Below are 23,598 nucleotides of genomic sequence, written 5' to 3' on the forward strand. Positions count from 1 at the left end.
AAGACACACACAGGACAGGACACACTCACAGGTTAGTCTTTAACTCACACACTTACTGATACAGTCACTAAAAAAAATCTTAATTGCTCCAAAAAAAGTTTTGTTGTGTAAATATATGCAATATAAAATAAAAAATAAAGGATTATCAAACTTTTTGTAACTGAGTTTTCATCTATCCATTTCACTATATAGTTTTCATTGATAATGGCAGAGTCCGCCAAATTACATAACCATGAACAAGGGATTAACATGAAAGGATGTGTGTGCGTACAGCGATACATAAGGCAGAAGACAACATGCTCATGAGTTCAATATTACAACAGTATTATATAGTCTTCTTTACTAAAACAAAGGATTTATGAACACACTAACCACTCACAAATATACGAATGTGATCGGCGTACATGACAGGTGACAGGGGAACCCTTTTCCAGATGAGGTCAAACATCAGATTTATTGCACATTTGTACTTGCATTATTGTATTGTTTAACGCAGGTCTATTTTTGTTCCGAACACTGCTGAGTCAAATATCTGTCTCTTTAGCTGCTACATGATCCATTATGTTCACCAGCTAGTTGCTGCCTGTGTCTGTCTGCTGTTTGCTGCTGAGCAGGTAGTGCACAGTGGCTTTATCAGAGCTTTTTCCACTGAATATACAAGCCTTTGCGCTAATTAGTGCAGCTTTAAACGAAAAAAATGTTAAAGGCCCTGACACACCAACCCGACGGCCGACCGTTGGCAGAAAAGGCAGTCGGACTGATCAGTCGGCTCCCCGAGGTCCAAAAAGTGCCTCGGAACACACCGAAGCGACGGCGACTTGAGCGTACGTTCTGCACGTACGCGAGAAAAAATGAAAGCCGGAAATGCCGAACGCGTCACGTGGGTCTGGCTTCTCCAGCTGACCAATAATGGCGGCTTGTTCGAAATACGATTTTACAAAAATAGTTCACTGAAACGTGTTTCTGAAAACATTTTAAGAGAGAAATAGGCCGTGCAGTTGCTGAATCTGTCTTCATTTCAGATCGACAAAGGTCAGTTTAAAAGATCTTCGTCAGATTTTGAGAGGCTTTCGTCACTCATCCCGCTCGCCATTTCCGGGTTAGCGCTCCACCAATCAGATTGGTCATTGAGTCCGACTGCCCGCCCTCCGACCCAGCAAGTCAGGTCGGCCCAAATGAAGGCTGACGGCCCCTCCGACGGACGATGGCACGGAACACACCAAACAGACTCGAGTCACCGACCTCACCAGACTCTCCGACGGCCGATTATCGGGTTGGTGTGTCAGGGCCTTAAAACGCGTCTTTATTCCAAATTTATTTAGTTTAGTTTAGTTATCTACATTCTCTAGAGTCTCCTCCTCAATGTTCACATAATACCCAGTACATTTGACACATTATATATGTATTGCATTTATGTTTTTCATAATGTTTCTTCCTTTTTAGATTGATGAATTCACACGTTTTTGAGTAATAAATTATACAGATTAGTAGTACCACATATCAATTAAATTCCAAAAACCCATATTGGTAATGCTTTATATGTGTGCATTATGTTTATAATAATTTCTTGAAGGTGTCCATGAAAGAAGTATGTGATCTGGTACTCATTTTTGTGAAAATAGAGACAAAGTGGTGGATTTCTTTCATTCTCTGATAAAAGAAACTGCTCCCCTTAAACCCAAGCAAAAATGAGTTCCTCATCCATTTGTCATTGGAAACTATTAATTATTGAAAATGAAATATAAAAAGTGAAATATACAGACCTGTAAAATAAAGCATTTACAAACACATCTTTCAATTCTGCTGTAGAGGTCTTTAAACATGTAGTGTTAGTTTCATACCATGGTTGAGTCCATATGGATTGTGTCATTGAGTCAAGTAAACTATACAAGCTACAACAAGTTTACATTACAGTTTTCTGACTTGTTTGTACTGCCCAAGCTCTATCCAGGTTTTTTTTTTCTTTTAATCTCAGATTTATTTAAATATGAATGTAATTTTTTTAACCAGTTTTATTACAACTAGGGTTTCATTTACTCAAGCATAATATAAATTTTTTAGCCTGGATGCCAGCCGAACTTAGCCCCGCCCACAACATTTGAGGTCGGGAAGTTCGGTTTGGACTTGATCCGTTGTGCCGCAACTATGCTTGAGCCAGAGCTGTTCGGACCAATCAAATGGTCAGGGCGGGCTTTATACGATGATGGACAGATGATCAACAGCAACTGAAACTGCCGCCTCTGCCTTTGCTCTGTCGAAGCCTGCCTTTGACTTGCAGCTTCTGTGACTGTCTGAAGCTGTCTCCGTTGCTCTGATTGGTTGTAGATCTGAGTATGATGACGTCAGGCTATACATTTTTGTTTATTTTTTCAAATTGTAAAAATGGTTACACAGACTCATTGCCCCCCTCAAAGGCTCATTCTGAGCCAGCAAAAAAACCTGCTATGCTCTATAAACTATTATTCTGTATACAGTATATTATGATGTCTGGTCACAGATGTCTACTGTAAAGCTGTAAACAGACTTAGGTTCACTCTCTGTTACATAACAAAGACTCTAGAGTGTTTGTTCTTTGACTGGTTCTTTCTTTGTGGTTGATTTTAGCTTGCCTCTTAACGTTGCTATATTAATACCAAAGGGTTGGACATCAATACATCTGTCACCCAAATGTCTCACTGGAGACTAAACACATGCAGTGTGTGTGCTTTGTTGTATCGACAACATTCATTCACAGGGTGTGTGTGTGTGTGTGTGTGTGTGTGTGTGTGTGTGTGTGTGTGTGTGTGTGTGCTGACAGTGTAAAGAACAAAGAGTCCCAGTCAGGGCTCTGTTGCCATGGAAATGCTTCAGCAAGACTTCAAAGGCTTCCTTCAGTCTCTCTAGTCTAACTTTACATAGAGGTTAAGGCGTACATTTATAAATTAATCACACACTTTTGTCCTGTTCCTTTTCCACACACAACCTGAGAGTAATCAGTCACTGCGTCAGGCTTTGGACAGGCTAGAAAACACCAGCACTGGTTTGCACCAGTTCTGCGTTAAGTTCAAACGTAGACTACTTTGAACGTGAGTTCTAACTTAGGTCGAACACTGTGAGGGTTGCACCAGCTGAGATAGTTTTAACGTAGACTTAAGTTACAACTTAAATCGTACACCTTGCCCTCAGTAGGTGCAAAGTCCTCCATAAAATCGGTTGACATGGCGCACCCTTTTGAAAACTTGGAGGATGAGGAGGAGCGACTGGCCGTTTTGCATCGGCACAGCGTTCTCCGGGATAGATTACACCCCATGTATGATGATGTTGATTTGTATTCATGGTTACGTTTTCCACAAGAGGAGATACAGAGGATTACTGACGTCACATGAGTCATCCTCTCGGGACCTTTTATATCTGCACAATATTTCATGCTACTCCCTCCAACAAACTCTGGACCAAAGTGGTGGACTAACTAAACAACAACAACAACCAACCAACCAAACCAACCATAAGACATTACCATCCAGAGCCACGACATTAGCATGTCTAAAAGTCTAGGAACCACAATTGGAGCCACAAGGGTCTTCTGTAGAATTGGCTTGAATATAATAGATGAAATTGGATAAATCTATATTTACTTATATGTATCTATATTTACAACAGAATGATAATGTAAAATTGATGAGATGTAGATTGAAAACAGTCAACTTAGTTAACCAACAATGTACGTTTTTGTTTCTCTAGTTAACTACTCAACTAGCTATCATGTCAATGATAACTTGTTAATACTATACACTGATATCTTCTACTAGATACTATACTTTTGTTGCTGTTACACAGTTAGATACAATTATACATGTACTGCTACTTTCAGAAAATAACCAACTTTAATGAGCTCTTTGAGGACAGCCAAGTTGTACATTTGTTGCATCACCACAAAGAATTTTTTTTAATACTTAAAAGGCTAAACTGTGTGTTGAAACTTCAGCTCTTATTAATAACACAGGTTTAAAGTCCAGACAACAGTTTTCACACTGTTTTCTAGCTTATTTAAAGCATATTATTCCGTAGGAGGAGACCAGGAAGCACCAGGTGTTCTGAGTTACTGGGAGACAGTTTACTTAACATGCATCCAAACTCTTGGGGAAATCTTTCTTGCTTACAGTGAAAGAATGCAGCGCTTGAACATCTTGAGTGAATAAAACACTGAAGTTGCCGTTTACATCCATGTCTGTCCAGACTCCAATAATAAATGTGAAGAATTCAAGAAATTCAATAAAATGTATTAAGTGTTTATTGGCATAGTAGCATATTAATTCTTGAGGTATTACCAAAAAACGTGTTTTGTGAGGTCAAAGTCCTTGGCCTTTGACCACCAAAATCTAATCAGTTCATCCTTTAGTCGAAGTGGACGTTTGTGCCAAAATTGCCCTCAAGGCGTTCCTGAGATATACTGCCACAGCTGTCGCCTGGGTGGAGGCGTAAAAATGATGATAGGCCATCAGGAATTGTTGTACTATTTGAAGTATATTCTAATAAATATTGAAACTTCAGTTGGGGAAGGTAACTCCCGTTTCCACAGAAAAAAAGGAAATTAACCAGGATCAATTTAAAGCCCAAGGAAAACCTTCAACTGTACAAGAAACATGAACAGTGGAAGTACAATTCAACTGACGCACTGGCTGGCCTTGCCTCAGAGCGAGTTACGTCAGTGACGTCTTTGGCCTAGCTGGACATCTGCCCGCTGCTCAGTGCTGCAAGAGATGCAAATGTAATCCCAGAGTCTGCTCCACTCTGGGATTACATTAACATTAACTCCAGGATTTATATTCATACTACATATTCTTATTCATAGATCTACATATTCATATCAAGAGTAACATGCAGCAAGAGTCCAGTCTGACCAGTGCCAGATTTTGCTACAAAAAAGTCACCACATTTTTAAAGACATAAAACAATATGAACAGTCCCTTAAAAAGGATAAACTTTTATATAACGAATAACATAATCAAGTCATTATATTTTGGGGCAAAGTGTCAAACGTTACTACACAGCAGCCACCAGACTGAAACTAGCACAGATAAGGAGTGCATCCTGCTTTTACATGTGTTTGCCATCGGAAAGCACTGATTATGGAGGTCCAGAGTCCTGCAGCTGCCTGCAGCTTGGAAATAAAGGGGCTGAGTAGATGAGAAAAGCTTTTATCGATTGACAGTCCTCCCTTCAGCCCAGCAGACAGCATTACACATCATATGGGTGCCTGGAAACTGAGTGGCCTAATATGCTGGGAAATGATTTGCTGTCTGATTTACCTCTGACAAGGAAAACTCATCAGAACAAACTGACCAACTGTAATCAATGTGTGCAGTGAAATCAGGCCATTACAGCAGCAGAGGAGAACTGGATGACAGAACAGAAATATCAACCATATTTCTTTCCATCACAACCCAATGCAGCTTCCATACAATCAGAGACCAGACAGGCAGCCGGGTGTAAAGGTTAGAGGGCTTCAGGGCTCTGATTTTAAGGTAATGTTACTTGTTTTAAAGGCATTAAATGGATTGGCCCCTTTATATATTGCTGATCTCCTTACCCTACATCACTCCTCCAGGAACCTAAGATTGTCTAATCAGTTCCTTTTAGCTATTCCACAGTCTCGGATGAAAACAAAGGGTGAACGTGCCTTCTCCGTTGTGGCCCCGAGTCTCTGGAACAAACTTCCCATTCATATTAGATCCTCTTCTACCACCGAGAAACGCATTTTTATTCTTTGGCGTATGATTTAGTTTAGGGACATTTGTATAGAAGTGTGTTGTTTGTATGATGTTCATTGTGTCTATTTTTTATTGTCTTCCTTTGTTTTTATAACATAATATAACTTTGTACAGCACTTTGTTCAGCCTAGGTTGGTTTTAAATGTGCTCTATAAATAAATTGACTTGACTTGATTTTTAATCATTTTGGTGGTGGGCCAGATTTGGCCCTCACCAGGGGAGAAATCAGTGAAAGGGCTTAGATCACCAACATGCAGCCAAGTTTCCATAACAAATAAAAAGTCTAGATCACGTGATAGAAAGTGTTCGAAAGTGATTACACATTCAACAATGCGAATTTGATAGGGATTGTATCCACAACCCGCGCTGATCCTATTTGATCATTTGAACAGTCAAGTCAACGGAGATTACCAGAGTTGACTCCTCGTCTTCTGCGGCCAGGCGAGTGATGATGCTTCTGCTGCTGTAGAGGAAGAGGGGTGTGACTGGGGCATGTGCTTGTGCACAAGATGTAAACAGTCAGTCACATGTCTGAGTCTGGAGCCCGTGCTGAAGATTACCGCAGAGCATTTGGCTGCCCCGTTTATTGGGGTGAATTCCATCTCTGCTAAAAAGAGAACGGCGTTCCCAAAACAAATTAAAATTCTCAAGAAAACCTATGTTGTGGAGCCTGCAGGCAGACTGAAGCCAAGTGCTAAGGCTGAGGAGTCGGCTAAAACGTCAACAGACGGAAGTGGACCAGAAATAAAAAACACACACTTTCCAGTGCTCTTCAATGCATCAATAAGAAGGTTAAAATCCCGTTTTGTAAGTTCACTTTCATGAAAGCGGGTATCATTAACTCCGCAATGGACCACAACACGTTTGATGGAGGTCGGGAGTGAGGGTATCAGGTCCACAAGTTTAATCAGAATGTCTGCAACCCTGGTTCCGGGAAAGCAGTGTGTGACTGCATTAAAAAATGGTAAGCCCCGTGTGATGGAGTCACCGATAATAATAGTGGTAGGGGGAAAAAGACGACGAGGAGTTGTTGTGTTTTGATGGTTGGTATCGGGGAGAAAACATTCAGTGCCGGTCTCAGGGTAACATGGACGAGAAGAAGGAGAGGGAGATTGCCTACTCAGTGGGGAAGATTGACGTTGAGGCATAGACTCATTTTTGCGGTCCAGGCAGCCGAGGCCACCAGAGCGCCTGATCACAGCGTCTTTGAGAAGCTTTCGTCGGAAGGCAGAAGCCTTCGCCTGTGATGACAGCTTGTGAGCTGGCAATGCAGCGGAGAGACCCCGGGCAAAAGGTAAAAGACACGATTCAAATCTTGTGATTAGCACTAAATACAAAGCACAGCTGAGGTTGATGGGAATGGGAAAGTGTTGGACAAACTGGTGGTCCGAAATGAAAAGTCAGGGCATCACCAAAGGCGTTAGGATTCACCAGCCGGTAACAGTGACTATAACCCATGTGCCAATTCATTCAATGATTTCCAAACAATATAATTAATTCACAACATACAGATACCTATGTCTCCATTCGCCTGTAAACCTGTGATAGCCTCCCAGTGAACAGTGGCGAAAAAACTAACCCTACTGGCTGATCCTGCGGTAGTTTATTGTGGTTAAAACCTGGAGCTTAAACTCCATGCTGTGACCCCCTGCTGGGGAAGGAAAGGTAAAAGATGCTGTCCAACACTGACAGAAATGGGGAACAACTCTCTGCCCCACTCTCATCAGCATCATTACGGCGAGGCAAAGGGATGGCAGGGGGGTCAACAAAAGGCTAGACTAGAGAGCACCAAGACAATATACCTCGGCCAAGGGTGCACAATGCTCCTAATTTGTTATTTTAATGGTTCTATAATTTTTTTAAACCTAATTTGGATCCAGATGAGCAACTTCTGTGATATTCTGCTGTCTAACAAACAGAAAAAAAGATCAATGGGACTGAAAATATATCATCTAAGGGTAAATATGTGGCCTAAACTAGGGATAGACCGATTATTGGCCCTTGCTGATTATCGGGCTGTTTATTTTTGGCAGTTTGCAGATTATCTGTATCGGCGTTTTATTTGCCTGATAAGAAAGAAAGAAAGAAAGAAGTTAATGAATTAAAAAGAGGTCTACTTTGGCTCGGCTACAGATCTGTCTGTCCCTCTGCTTCGCTTTCACTCCCCACTGAGTCTGACTTAATGTCCCGCCCACAACACTCTCTGGCTCTCTGTTCCTGGGTATTATGTTGAAAGTTTCTAATTCTTTAAATAATTGCTTAAAGCATTTAAACAAAGTTTTGTGTTGGAGTTTGTAACAGTAAGATGAATAAAGATTTTCATTTTCACTGTAAATGCATATCGGTTCCAAATATCGGTTATCGGTTTCATTAACTGTTAATAATTGGTATCGGCCTTGAAGAAACAGTATCGGTCGATCCCTAGCCTGAACATCACTGGATATTGTTTTTGTGCGTCAGCTCACTTCATTTATCATTCTGATAATCTCTTGTCAGTGGTAGAATTTAACACAGCAGCCTGCTTGGAACAGCATGACTTTTTGTTTGGTTTTTCTATCTTGAAGCATGAGAGGGCTGTGGAGGCAAACGGCCAGCATTGACGAATGAATTCTGCTTCGTCCCGTGGGAAACAGGAGCTAAAGAGACCCCATTATGTCTAATGAGAGAGAGCCATGAAGCCGCTTTCTCCACTGCAACATCAGGGGGAGATGGAGAGGAAGGACACGGACGGAGTGAGAGAAGGGAGGAGAAACCTGACCTACTTCTCTTCTCTTATTTATATGCTGAGGACAGCATTGTGAACCAACCAGAAGCCTTTAAGCTGTCACAGCAACAACAGAGAAATCCCAGTCTGAAAACTCAATTGCTTACACTTACTGCTAAATTATGAATCTACAATAAAACAATATCCATAGATATCTGCAAAATTACCACTCAGTTCTTTCTTTTTAAATGTACATCCACATGCATTAGCAAATCTGTTTTGTAATGTTGGTACATTCATATGGAACAAATCTGCAAAATGTTCACTGTCAACCCATTTCTTTTAATTCCCTATAATCTCTGAGAGCTGCTAAAGCATGATTAGTGTTTTTGTGGTTCTTTTTCAGAAACTCAAAGCACTCAGTTAAAGCTTTAGTGCGTAGTTTCTGTCACCCCCATGAGGAATTCTAAGTAGTGACAACAACACTGTCGGCGCGTCCACATGATACAAGCCTTCCGTGATCGTGCACACGCCCCCACCCCTCCTCCACACAGTGGCTAGTAGCCAAGGAGGACACGGAGGATTGAAAAAACATGATGGACTCCTTCGAGTTTCTGCACGGGAAAGTCACCGGACAACACAATCTTCTGAACATAGTCATACTGAGAAATCCAGAGAGAGTTGTGTGGAGCTGATAGTCTTAATTAGCTTTGTAGCAACTCATTTGGCAATGACTTGAATGTAACGGACGTTCATTAATATCAAAAAGTTACGCACTAAAGCTTTAAAGTTAGGGAATAACAGTCATCTTAATTTAATATTGAAAAGGTCAATTCTGACTTGAAGCAGGATTGGTTCAAGGTTGCTTCTCCCAACGTCTTTTAAATTTTCTATCATGAAATAGCCAGTAAAATAAAGGCTTTTTAAGTAATTTTGAAGAAGAGTGCCTTGGATTTTTTTCTTTTTCTCTACATTCAATTGAATTCCCGACCCCAAAGAGCACCTTCAAGCATTTGATTGAACTTCCTGAGCACCCTGGACTTTTTTTGTCTTTCCAGGAGACAGGACGCATTGACTTTATCAATATTTAACCAAACCACCGTATTTCCTTTAAATAAACACACGTTCATCATTTGGGTGAGATGAGAAGATAGATGTCAATCTCATGTCATGTCTCACATCCTGAACTGGAAGAAGAAGAAAAATGACATTGCCAGAGAATGTCATCAAGGCTGGAATTAAGTTTCCTCCAAAATATATGCTCTTTGGAAAAGCAAATTGGTAGTTTAAGATGTATTTTGGGTTGAAAATGATGAGTTAAACTGGAGTTAGTAGAGCTGGGCGATATGGAGAAAATCAAATATCACGATATTTTTGACCAAATATGTCGATGTCGATATTGCGGCAATATTGTAGTGTTGACTATTGGTGCTTTCACAAAACAGTAACACGATGAGAGTTTTGATAAATAATCACCAACAATGTGGATACAATGACTAAGCATGACAAAACAGCTAGAACAGTCTGGTAAGTTCAGAATAATACATCACTTTACCGTAATGCAGCCTTTTAAAACAGAAACAGACAACTCTTGGTATTACGATATCTACAATCTAAGACGATATCTAGCCTCATATAACGATATCGATATAATATCAATATATTGCCCAGCCCTAGGAGTTAGGACATCTAAACAGCATAAAGTAACGAGTAAAGAGCAGCAGTCCAGTCATTATGATTGCTGGTTTAGCTGAAATTACTAATGTACAATGTACCTACAGTATATGTCTTTTATTGAGTAAGCCATGCCCCACAGTGCATTAGTAGTAATGGCCACATGAAGGTGTAGATGTTAGCTGTGTGTGTGTGCTGTGTCAGCAAGATGCCGAGCAGTGAGCTCATCTACTTTCTGGTCTAGACATTAAGACTATAGCAGCCAGAGCAGATGTTTCATCCTCAGAGCTGTTTCACTAACCAGGGAAATGGTAACAGTGACGATGAAAGCCATTACATTTATCTTGGAAATGTCTTTAAACCCTGTATCTTGCATCTGTGCTGTCTTTAAAAAGTATTATGGCACTAACTGACAGGAATTATTATTGTAATTGTTTAGCTAGAGTGAACTTAATGCTGAGTGTGTGTGTGTGTGTGTGTGTGTGTGTGTGTGTGTGTGTGTGTGTGTGTGTGTGTGTAGCATGGACCTGAGATGAGACACCTGCTAAACAAGGCAGAACTAGGACACCATGAATTATGCACCAATACATTATGCACCTATCAAAGGCAGCATGTTTATGACATACTGTACTTTATAATCCACAGAAACACACTGATTTAAAACCACACTCTCACATAATTAGTAAGGGAAAAATTAAGATTATGAGTAGTTTATCTAATCAAAGCAACTGACTGTTTCCTGAATCGGAAATAATCACCGTCAACAGATGATACTCAAACACAGTGCACAAGGACCTGGCGAACCACAGGGTATCGACAATAGAAGTGTTATTTTCTTTTCTTAAATTACATATCACATGTCCAACTCATCAACAGAAAAGAACAACGATATCGGACTATTCTGCAAAACCCGGGGTTATGCGCACATGGAAACTAGTATGGTTGATGTTAAGGAAAAGATCCTGGTTTTGGCAAATAAGTTATGGTTTAGGTGTCTTCAGGGTAAGCCAACTTACACACTTGGTTAAGGTTACAGTTAATAAAAAGGGGGAGCATTAAGTGTATGGGCTTTGACTACATTCTGCATTGGCACTGAAGATTGGCATTGGACACTGAACTGTGAGGTGCAGAAAAGTCCAATACGTAATTCCTAGGACCATTGTAAATACAAAATAAACCACATTTTTATCGTTTTTGAAAAATCTTTACTGAAGGTCCACTTACTATCTTTTTACATCTGCGTCTCATGACCTCAATCAGTGGTAGACGTTTATGATGAAGACCATAAGATAAAAAAAAGTGGATCCTCAGTTAAGAACTTTCATGCTCTGACCCCCCTGGCAAAGGCTTTGCAGGCTTTTGTTGTTTTGTTGCTGAAATTTTCAGAAAACCCAGAGTGAAAACTCTTGTAAACCCCTGTATAAAGGATTCCTTCAATAAATATATTTAAAAAAATAACATCATTTTAAAACTTCCTGTGTCTTCCAGCCACACAGAGTTTGTCATAATCCCTGTATTTTCCCAGCGAAGACTGGCTCAATTAACCGAACTGACGGAAGCATTGTCCAGGCATTACTGCATGTACTCCCCAGTTGGGAGTGTGTATCAGCGAGAGTTAAAGACACTCACCCTGTTAAAGCGCTTGGCCTGGAAGAGGTGTCCGTTGACTCGGTAGAGTTTCCTCCATCTTCTGGCCCCGCGGCGATAGATCGATTCTAGGAGAGACAGGAACCAGTTATAGAGTAACAGCATGGCGAGGGAATAATTGGGATGGATGTGTGCTAAACTAGAGGGGGAAAGGATGGAGAGGAGGGGAAGACATGGAGTGGCAGCTGAGGGAAAGGTCCTGCAGCCTCTTCCTTCGCCAGAAGTCTGAGTTCAAATGAGGGGAAGACACACATCAGGTTTCTCTACGATGTACGCGCATGCTCACACACACAAACACAAAGCGCCGGCCTCCCTCTCTCCCTCACTCACCAGTCTACTCTCTTCTTTCACCCTCTCCCTTCGTCTTTCTCCTTCTTTCCCTGCTTCTTCCTTTCCTCAAGTCCTCCATGCCTCCTTCTCTTGAATGGAAGATTGAACTTTTTAGCGCTCCATTAAGCTTTTATTCAGATGAGACCATGAAGGTGTTGCTATTTATAATAGCAGCATGTAGTCAGCTATTAATAAACTGCAGGGCATAAACATGAGCTGTGAGCTGAAACTTCTCTCGCCATATCAAACGATTTAAAAATGATTCTACACTCTTACAAAAGGTTTGCTGGGATTCATCAATATTATGACCTGCTGAAATAAAACACATCAAATCAGACACATTATTATTCTATGTCAGGGATGGGATTGTGCTCATTTGTTATGGTATTGGTTTTATTTTATCATTCTGCTGATCTAAAATATTGATTGAGAAAAATAGGAAGAATTATCGCCTGCCTTTTTATAATTTAAACCTAATTATTATCAGTTATAAGAAAAATAGCTATGTTCTGTATGTACAGTATTAGGGCTGATATAACATCATTAGTGGTTGGGAGTGGGAGTGGGTGAGTTTGTGACCCTCTGCCCATGCGGACGGGCCCAGAACTCAGCTGAGCCCCCGTGGAACTCCGCTGAATCCCAGAGCCGCACCGAACGTGCTGAAGGCCGGCATCCAGCAAACTCGGAGAAAAAGGAGTCTGAATTCAACCGACTGAAAACGCTGTCACCACGTTTCCATTTCCCCAGCCAAGTGGGGATGAACAAAGACGTCATCACCCTGCTGCCTGCCAAAAGGCACGCCCTGTGGGACCGATCACAACCTTGAAAACCTGAGAATGCCCGAGAGTTCCAGGAGGAGCCAGCACGAAGCCTGGCTGCCCCCTCCCCTCTGGGGCAACTTTCCCCCTGGCCATCCAGTGGTGTAGTCTACATGATACGCAGGTGTACGGAGTATATCCACTAGGAAAGGTCAAGGATTTCTGTATACCCACTTACAAAAACGCAAGGACACCGTTACGTAACGATTGACGGCAAAATAGGCTAAAATAGAATATTTCGTTCTGTATTGACAGTGCAATATTAGAAATCTATTTTTTTATTTTTTTATTACATTTATATCTGCATTTATATCAAAACCTAGATACTTTCAAACATCAACATGTCATTTATTAATATGTATTAGTGTCAAAATGACATATTAACATCTTTTCCTATTCTATTTTGCCTGGAAACGCTTCCAAAAATAGGCGTCGGTCCTATTTCTAGCATGCACGTGTTTTTTCTGAGACGTGTGTATCACGCAGGCAGTGTGTAAGCTGTAACCTGTTAACATGGGAGCCGAAATATAAACAGACGCAGCTGACACGCAGCTGACACACTAACGCCACGCAGGCCTTAATGTTACAGAAACTACAGAAAATGAGCCAGATGAGGCTGATGCTTTACGCGGTAATTAGAGATGGTCCGATATCATTTTTTGCTTCCCGATACCGATTCCGATACCTGAACTTGCGTATTGGCCGATACCGAGTACCGATCCGATACCAGCGTGTCATATATTTTATTATGTTTTAAGAACTGTATACTACCGTCCCTGTATGGATGTGATATTATTTCTATCTTTGTTGTCGGTCTGGCTCAGGTTAAACTCTTTGTGAAACATGAATGCCACAGAACTTTCTTTTATTCTGCAGTTTGACAGTCAGTTATAACGGAGAAAGAACATAAATAAACTACTTTAACATATTTTTTCTTTAGGGCTTTATTACGTGGTATCGGATCGGTGCATAAACTCCAGTACAGGATATTTTATGTAATTTCTAAGATCATTTGAATGCATTATTTAGCATTATTACTGTCGGCATAGTTCACGTTAGTGATTTGGCCTTTTTTAGGTTCTGTCTCATGTTCAAAAACATAGTACTCCTAACAAAGTACTGATGTATTAACGGATAACAGTAGTTTCGGCTATTATCAAAAGTAGGGCCGGACAAAATTACCATGACACAACAGTATGAATGGCTTACGGTCCCAAATGTACTCCTAAAACAATTTCAATACGTAGTGTCTGAATCCCATATAATTCAAATAAGTATAGCTAAAAACAACCATAACCAAAAAAAGGTTCAGCCAAACATGGCAGCCCATAGTCCAATCCGCCCATGTCAAAGGGCATGATTACAAGTTGTATAACCATCATGCATCATGCGTCTGTTATGTTGTTCATATTACTTGGTCATCGTGGTCCATTCCTCTTACAGTGTGCAGATGATCACTCAACAAGGAAATTATTAGAGGCAACCATTCTCTTTCTATTAGCAGCAGGACATTTTGATTTCAGGGTGTTAAATTAGATGTCACTTAAAAAAGAAAATAATTTAATTTGATGCACTATCACACAGCAAGCAGTAGTGGACATCAAGAGGAGTTGAGTAACTCGCTATGACTAACAAGGTTACACACATAAAAGGATTTGGCGATGTGTGACCAATTTGTTAACATGTGATAATTGTCCATTGACATGATGCATGCAAGAACTGCAAGAAATCCACTATAGAACTGCTGAACACTGCTAAGTTTTTATGGGAAGATCTTAAACTAAACTGACTCACATGAGACATTTATCCACAGACACTTGCTTTATTTTAATTTATTGTTATTATTGGTGTCGCAAAGAAAGGTTAGTTGTCAATTTCAGGATAATATGGGAAACATTCATCCCTACAGGTCAAATCCCAAAAGATCCACATCTGCCTCTAAAACTAGCGTGAAGCGGTACACCATATTTGTTATTACTGGATGTCAATCCCAGCCGAAGTGAGTTTTGCTGAATCTAAAGCTAAAGCACTGATGAAATAAGCTACCATAAAGAATACATCCGGTGATTTTTTTTTTCTTGCGTTTGCCACAGGTATTCGACAAAGAAAGACCTGCTCATTGTTTTTAATGACATCGTATCTTGAAAAATATTTTGACCGGTCATTTTTTTTTCAGTTTACCAGCCATTGGCAGATAGACCAAAAACGCCCACTTGTTTAAAACTTCACGCCCCCAGTATGTACCACAGACTTTCTTTCTTTTTTCAGTGACAAGTAAACTTCAAGTGTAAACCCGAGGGCATAGAGAAGTGTAGTTCATGTGCATAAGCAGCAAACCGTTATGCAGCTCCCGGTGCTGACTGATAAAACAGGCTGCCATACAAATCAATAAATAATCAGTTTTCATGTGTTGCCTTTTGCTGTTGGCCACAAAAACCCACCACAGCATGAAGTGTACTGGTTGGCTGAACCACATCAGGCGTTGCCCTCCTGATTCCCACTAACTATTCACTAGCTGCTCGCCCAGTGCCTCCCCCTGTACTGTCTTTACTGGTTTTCCAGTCTAGTTGGTTGCTGCAGCGATGGGTGCGGCTGTGATATACTCCTCCAAGAACTCATTTTTTGCCTCCGTTGCTATGGTTGCCACAGCCCATCATACACAAGCTATTGTTAGTTTGCACAGAGGATGTCAGGATGGCATTGTCTGCAAGTAAAAGTGCATCTTAACAACAAATCCCACCCCCCTTCTGCTTTTCTGAAAAAGGATTGTACCATTTTGCAAAACATACTTTGTATCACATTCGCTGTATATCTCTTGGACAATGGGTGCAGAGATGTGTTTAGATTGTCATGCCATGGGGTGAACCCTTGTTCCGGATGGTTTTAACAGGGGGACTCACGTCGTTCTTTAATGTTTAACCTAAAAATCTGTTCTTCTTTCTCTATCACCAACCACCCTTGGCTATTATCTACAATGTACTACGCACTGCAGACAGACTCCAGACAAAAAAAATGTACAAGTCGCCTTATTTTGGCAAGCAATATTGGCGAGCACATCTCACCAGGTCTTGTCCCAGCCAAAATGTAAATTGTGCTCATCTCTGTATGCAAATAGGCCGTCACAGAGAGGGATTTGAACACAGTATCAGACACTTGGAACATGAGGTACTGACTGAGGATTAACGGGAAAAACTGTAGCAAAACTGCTGTTAGAATTGTAGCGCATGGCCACAAACAGCAGAAGTGGCATTGATATAGAGGCCTTTGTTGCCTTGAATGTACACTTTACAGCTACATTCTGACTTTTTTGCATCATGAGGATTGTTTCTGTGATCCTAGTATCTTTCCATATGTCTCTGAGTCAGGGCAGTGGAGATCAGAGTGAAAGCGAGCAGAGGAGAGACACAAAGGGGCTGTGCTCTTTGGGGTCTCCTCTGTGAATTCCTTCTAATCCTGTTAACTCAAGGCCTCTAAAGGAAAGTGCCGCCTGCCTTGGAGACTCACTGTGGTGTGTTTCCATAGTTACCCAGCATTTCTTCCCTTGTGCCCATATTAGTGGGTGACTGATGATGGGGCACAATGTGCCACTGAGGCATTGTGTGCGAGGAAGTCAAGCCTACACTTCACACTTCCTCGATGCCCACATCAGATGCTAAATACAGTTTATGTGATTAAATAATTAATTGAAACAGATGTTGTGACTAAATAAGTGGTAACTTGCAGCACAAAGCTTTGTGTCTTTAATCAGAGTGTTGACGAATATATGAGTGGTTACACAGAAAAGGTTTAAACACATGAGTGAATCCTAAATGGCTTCCATATGGCTGCCATACAGACCGCATTCATCAATCTCTGGGTTTAAATGGTGAATATCACATGAATTATCTTAGCTAGGGGTGGGAATCACAGGGTACCTCACGATACTATAAACAATACATGGCTCACGATACCGATAATATCACGATACAGCAATTCTGCGATGAGCAATATATTGCTAGACAACCCTATGATGATACGTCACGATATCGGTATAACTATGAATGTCCGTGAAAAGTTTAAGTAGAGTTTTTCTCGCTTTATTCACTGCAAGTCCAAACAGTTAGAAAACAGCACAATTCTGCAGCACAAGTTTTTTTCAGTCTGTAAATTAAAATGACACATGATATAACTATAGACTTTGGACATAAACGTGGATGGGGCATCCCCTTAAAAACCTCTTCCTCTTCGGCTCGTCAACTTATGTTCAAGTTTCCCTCATTCATGTGTTGAGCGCCACCTCGAGGAGCCACGATGTAGCAATGCTGGGCTCAGATATCCGTAGGTATGACTGTTCTTAGGACAGGTGTCAGGATTTGAATGTGTGAAGGGGGGCCTATTTAAGCTAAGCTTTATTTTGAAACTAGATTGCAAAGGTTTTAAGAATTGATTAAAGGTGGCTGGGTTGGCTCAGTGGGTAGACAGGTGCACATATACTGAGAGGCTCATGCCTCGACGCAGTGGTCCAGCGTTCGAGTCCGACCTGCGACGATTTCCTGCATGTCTTCCCCCTCTCTCTCCTAGCTGTCCTATCAATTAAAGGCGGAAAAGCCCAAAAAATAATCTTACTGTTTTTTTTTTTTTATTAAAGCCTCATTGTTTCAATTCTGTAACTAATAACGGAGACCTGACCTGGAATCTGGGTCTGGCCGGGTCCAAGTTATATTGAGTCTGATCGGGCTTTGTGTGGTCCTGCTTTACTGCCACAGGCCTTGTGTCCTGCGTGTCAATGCTGGATGTCAAATACCCATGTGAAGGGCGGGAAACATGACATGTATCGCTACTCTTTTGGACTGCGACGATTTATTAATTAGTGGATCATCACAAGCTGCTACCAGTGCTGCTGTGTAAAGCAGACCGGATTGATCCCGGGTAGGGCTGAACGATTTTTGAAAATAATCTAATTGCGATTATTTTCAAAAATATTGCGATTGCGATTCAATATGCAATTGTTTTTTAAGCTCTTTGTCTTCTGTATTATTCAACAAAGACAAGCAATAAATCATTGTATAGTATTAACAACACAAGATTAGACAGATTAAACAAACTGTTCTTTCCTGGAGGCCAGGCCTGGATGTGATAATTAAATTAGGTGAGGCATGAATTTATATGAATGACATCTTTTATTGAACTACTTCAGTCCCAGTAGTATATTGAGCACTGACCGCCTGGTGTAAACATTCATATGGAAGTCAGAAACAAATCACACTCAAGTGCAGATTGCAGAAATATAAAAACAAAGATGTGGCTTTACCACACTTAGTAGTATTTACATTTAATTATCATTTAATTCAATTTAAACATGTGGATTGCACTTTTTAAACACTGTCTTTGAACTTTACTAGACAGTTAAATAAGAAAATATAGTATATACAGTATATACAACGGTGTATTTTTTTTACAGCGCACACAGAGGAGCTGCCTCCAGCCCCTCCCTCCCCTCATGAAGTTGCGTGCCGCGTGCATGACAGCGTCACCATTGCACTCAGAGACAGAGAGGCTATCGTTACGTTAGCATTAGCATGCTGCTGCTGGTCTCGCCGTGGGATTAACTGTACTAATAAAACCGTTGAAACAACGCGGCCGCGCTGCTGTGAAAGCTCCCCGAACGTCATTTATCAGAGTCTGGTTGTTACCCCTCTCCTCTACTCCATAGATTTATAACGGAGCTAGCTAACTGGAGCTAACCGCTAATCAGAGCTAATCGTTGCTAATCGTTGCTAACCGAGCCTTCAGTTCTGCGTGCCTTTATCCATTACCGCATGTATGGACTCGAGCCCGAATAAAACCCTTCATTTTACTAAAATGGCTGTAAACGTTTTAAACTACAACTCTGATTTGCGCTCGCGAGTCACATGACCAAATAGCAGCCTTTGCGATTAGGAAATCGCCTCTTAACATATCGCGATATTATCGCAAATGCAATTAATCGTTCAGCCCTAATCGATGAGCTACGGCTACTTTGATCCCATTTGTATCCAGTCTCTATGGAGAAAAAAAATTCTTAAACAGGTTAAAAACGTTGGATCTCTATTAGTAACGGTAGTGAAAAACAGGATACATTTTACATGCTGATAGGGAGGATTACAAATTAATTAAAAATCAAACATGTTTTACTGGTCACATGCTGTGAAATTCAGTGTTTTGATTTTGAATAAAAATGCTAATGCAGCAGTTCTTCCATTGAAGGTAAAGTATACTGAATAATTCAATATTCAGATTTAGACTGATGTCAATGAATTTCTGCAGGCCAATGCGCATTCTTTGAAGCTTGAGCTAAAGAAGGCTTCACATTTACAGCAAAAAAAAGTGTAGCTTCAAAGAACTAAACTGAGTTTGAAAATACAAAAACAGTCCGACTTCACTCATGGCCTCGGGTGTACCGGGAGCACATCTTTAGATGAGTTTGGTGAATTCACACACAAGTGAGGAAGAGTGTTGCTGTAGGGAAGTGACAGATAGAGCAAAAGGCATGCAGGAGAGTGTCGTGGTGTTCAATTAGAACAGTTAGAAATATGAGCACAAATGAACCAAGAGTGATTTCATGATTACTCTTCCTGCTTTCCCGCTGTGACTCATCATCAGGGTGTTCCCCACAATTATAAGGTTAAAGCCGTTTTGGGCACCACCTACTGTAAGCCAAATGAATGTGACAAAAAGACTTTTCTCAGGTCTAATGATTGTAGTTGGAATTCTTTAGCAAGTTTTGTCTTTTAGAGTTTTGAGTCTTATTCATTTATTGTCTGCTCTATCTTTTCCAACGTTTTATACACAGATATGGTAATAATAACGGTCCAAAATGAGGTGAAAAAGAGAGGCAAAACTACCACAAAGGGACACAAACCGACTACAAAGAGATGCCAAATGACCACAGAGAGACAAAACAACCCCAATGGACAACAAAATCGTCCAAAAAGAGACACAACACGCCTACAAAGAGACGCAAAAACCCACAAAGAGACACAAAAGTTACGAGGAAATTGCATTTTTTTTTTTTTTTTTTTTTTTATTGAAAACATAACATTTTCTTGAGGATGGATGCCTAACCCCCCCCTGTCGTGACAGTGTGACGTCATGGGAGCGCCGTGACTTTTTATACTCGCGCGTGGTGGTCGCAACACTAGTTGCAGTCTTCTCTTGAACAGAGGTGACGCAACTGAGGAAAGGCTACCGACTTTGCTATTTCTACGGACTACAAGAAGGAGTATAAGGTAAACAATGGTGAAGAGAAGAAGAGAAGCACTTTGAATACTTCAGAATGTCTGCACAACGATTCGATGACCTACCTCGTCGGATCAAGCCTTTCATTCACCATAAAAGAACTCATCTAAACCCAGTAAGTTTACAAGAGAGAGTTGCAGTCACTCTGAGAGACAGATCCGGTTGCCCTTGAATTCGTCCATGTTTCCTGTTTCCGCTTTGTCGTGCCGCGCTGAAAAAAATAGAGTGGTGCACGATCTCTGGTCGCGCACTTAAAATCCTGGCGCGCCAGCGAGATCTACGTCATTTTGATGTCACATTGTCGCGCGACAGGTCTTCCACAAACCGAGGGAAGACACTACAGACTAGGTGTGACGAGATCTCGTCCCCACGAGATCTTGCGAGATTTCTCGTCAAGGTAAAAAGTGTCTTGCGATATCAGTACATGAGTGCAGAGCAGCAGCCTTGAAATTAGCATAGAGTACTGACACTCTCCCTCTACCTCTCTCTCTCCCTCTCTACCTCTCTCTCCCCCTCTCTACCTCTCTCTCTCTCCCTCTCTCCCCCTCTCTCTCTCCCTCTCTCTACCTCTCCCTCTCCCTCTCTCCCTCTCTCTCTCTCTCTCTCGGCCGAGACACACACGTCCGCAGCGTGCAGTTCACTGTGGCGCTGTCTCGCGCAGACCACTCTCTTTCTCTGTTAAAATGAGTCGGGAAGCGGACAGCAAAACCTAACTTTACTTTTAATGATAATAAACACAGATAAATGTTCTCCGTTCGTCCTATAATGGGCATTAATCGATACTAGAGTAGCCTACTTCCTTGTTTATTGCTGCAATTAATAAAATGCAGAGGAGGAGAAAACAGCAAAAATCATCTGTTGAGTGTTTGATGGTAATTTATTTGTGCTTCAGAACGTAATCAATGTGAAACAATAGTAAAATAAGCTTCATTTCTCTCCGTCTACTGTACAATGACAAATATAAGTACAAAACATTTGGTCTCAACTACTGCCAGAAAACGCTTAGTTATGTTGTAACCTTGGTTCTCTGAGACTGTCTCTCAACCATACATATGGAGTAAGTAACGGTGTAACTGTTAGTTATGCAGGAGAGAAGCCAGTTATCTGAGTTTGTGGCAAAACCTTTCAGTGCTCGGTTTTCATTTTGGGACTTTCGATTGAATAAAGGACTATTTTTACAGTCTTATTTCTTCATTGTAGTTTTCTGTAAAATAGTGTTAAAATCTCATCTCGATCTTGTGAACCCAATCTCGTGTCTCGTCTCATCTCGTGAGCACGGTGTCTCGTCACACCCCTACTACAGACCCAATCACAATGTCTGTTCGTCTGTGTCCCGTACATACAATTTAGCGGCGCTGAGCACACTGGGACGAGGAACAGCTGGATATACTCTCATCTCATTCATCTAAAATGCATGTTTGGTGCTTTCGTATGTCAACACTTTCACTAACGTTAAGTTGGAGACCTAATGTACCTGTTGGGCCACAGACTAAAGAAAGTGACACCACCCAAACTAGCAGTCAGTCCTACCGGCTGTGACATGTTGCTGTTTGTAACACTAGATTTGGTTGTTTCAAAGACGCTAGCAAAGCAACACAGGACAGAAAATAAGCACAGCAGAAACGTCAGATGGGTCGAACCACTGTGTTCAACCTTTATGTCTTTAAACAGAAAATGACAACAGAAATAAACAAGTTTGGCGATTTCACATGCCTCCAATTCAAATTAACTGTCATTTGTCTACCCCGAAGTGTTTGTTGCTGTTGTTGTTTAAATATTGTCACAATACTGACTCAACAATCAGTCAATGTCAACCACGGCTAGAGATAAATATACCAGTGAGATTTTCCAGCCTCATCTATTGTTTCATGTTTTTCCCAGAACAATCAGATTATCCATCCCAATACAGATAAGGACACCCTCTTGGATCCCCCTTCTGGTTATAGCAGATGTTATTGCTTACTGCATAAAATTAAAAAAACAATTTCTGCATCCGGGGGGGGCAGATTAGTTTGTGTTTACAACTTGCTAGGATCGTCCTCCCGGCCTGAAAGCGATGCGAACCAGAAACATCGCTGCCTCAGATAAGTGTTTGCAACACACCACTTGCCCTTGACTAGCAGGCCTTCAAAGAGCTGACCTATTACAACATGTCCCTCTGGAGAACGATGAGTGTTGCAATGCCCCATTTTTCTGCCAAGGTACCAGAATGAGAGTAAGAGAGAGACGCAGAGTGAAAGAGCCACGGCAGACATGTCATACGGTTTCTCAGATGATGAATCAAAACACAATACTGTACCTCCGGATGCAAAGGCCAACGCACACAGTCCTGCCATATTGTCCGTGGAAGGTATAAAGAGGAGTAGACGGCCTGCTGGTGTTGTACTGTAGCTTATGTGGGCAGTCGTATCGCAGCAGAACAGGGTGGTACTACCAAATCTTTTAGGGCAGGACATTTACGAGGGCTTGACTCATTTCCAGACATTGTTCCTCTCACTCACAGGAAAGTAGCAGCATACAAGTTGCTACCAACAACACCCGCCCCCTCCTTGAAATACCCTTCAAAAAAAGAAAAGAAAAAAGAAGGCACAGGACCACGAGGCTGGGAATAAAATGTTTTTGTTTCAATGAGTTCCTTAGGAATCAATGCAAATCAGCAGTGAGTGACTGAAATTATTGCTCAATAGAGGGTCTACCCATGTTCTTATCAAGAGTTTATGGAACTTGTCGACTTTTGCAAATTGCCAAATTATTTTCTGGACTTTCAAAGAAGCTGAGAGGGATCAATGAAACAGCCCTGAGGCATTTTTAGACACAATCAGACCTCTGTGATAGGGGATGCTCAATAATGGCATGACTAACTTTCTTAATTTGACTTCTAATTAAAGCACTTATTCAATTGTCCTTTTAATCAGCGTGTTCCAGATAAAGAGGGAGAGAACGGACATTGCGAAGTGCAAGAAATTACAAAAGACATCCAATTTCAAAGTTGGGATCACTGTAATTTGATCCGGATTTGGGAGTTATGTAAAGCCTTAAAAGGGCTGTAGGGGTTCATGCAATGAGAGTGTGTGGGATCCCTGGGACTGTACACAAGTCAGTGTCACATGATGAGTCAGCCGCTCTAGGTGACACCATGGCAACAGATACAGTATATCAACGTGTTACCCCCGCATCCATGTCAGACCACTGAAAGCTGAGGTGTGGATGAGAACACAAACTGTACAGTAACGAGCTTGGCCACATATGGAATCATTTCTTTCTCTAAAGTGAGCATTGAGGCCAATTTCAACTGATACAGACAGATAAAATGCTAACTTGTTTTCAGTGTAGTGTTTGTATACTGGTCCCTGTCACATTCCATCTGACCAGCACAGCACTATGTCTCTACTATGATGTATTTTATATTTCTGTTTAC

General features: G+C 41.2%; 1 protein-coding gene across 1 annotated transcript in view; it reads right to left on the bottom strand.

Moving 5' to 3' along the window:
- prkcz (protein kinase C, zeta) overlaps positions 1-22,629 on the bottom strand; it is a 68,160-nt gene extending 45,531 nt beyond the window's left edge. Inside the window, exons 1-2 of the mRNA XM_078254207.1 lie at positions 22,480-22,629; positions 11,758-11,843 (exon numbers count right to left, since the gene is read on the bottom strand). Of these exons, the coding sequence (XP_078110333.1) occupies positions 11,758-11,843; positions 22,480-22,516 (123 nt within the window). The 5' untranslated portion in view covers positions 22,517-22,629. The remainder of the gene's footprint in view (positions 1-11,757; positions 11,844-22,479) is intronic.
- Positions 22,630-23,598: the final 969 nt, after the last annotated feature.

The sequence above is a fragment of the Sander vitreus genome, chromosome 7 (genome assembly GCF_031162955.1).
Source record: "Sander vitreus isolate 19-12246 chromosome 7, sanVit1, whole genome shotgun sequence".
Classification (NCBI taxonomy): domain Eukaryota; kingdom Metazoa; phylum Chordata; class Actinopteri; order Perciformes; family Percidae; genus Sander; species Sander vitreus.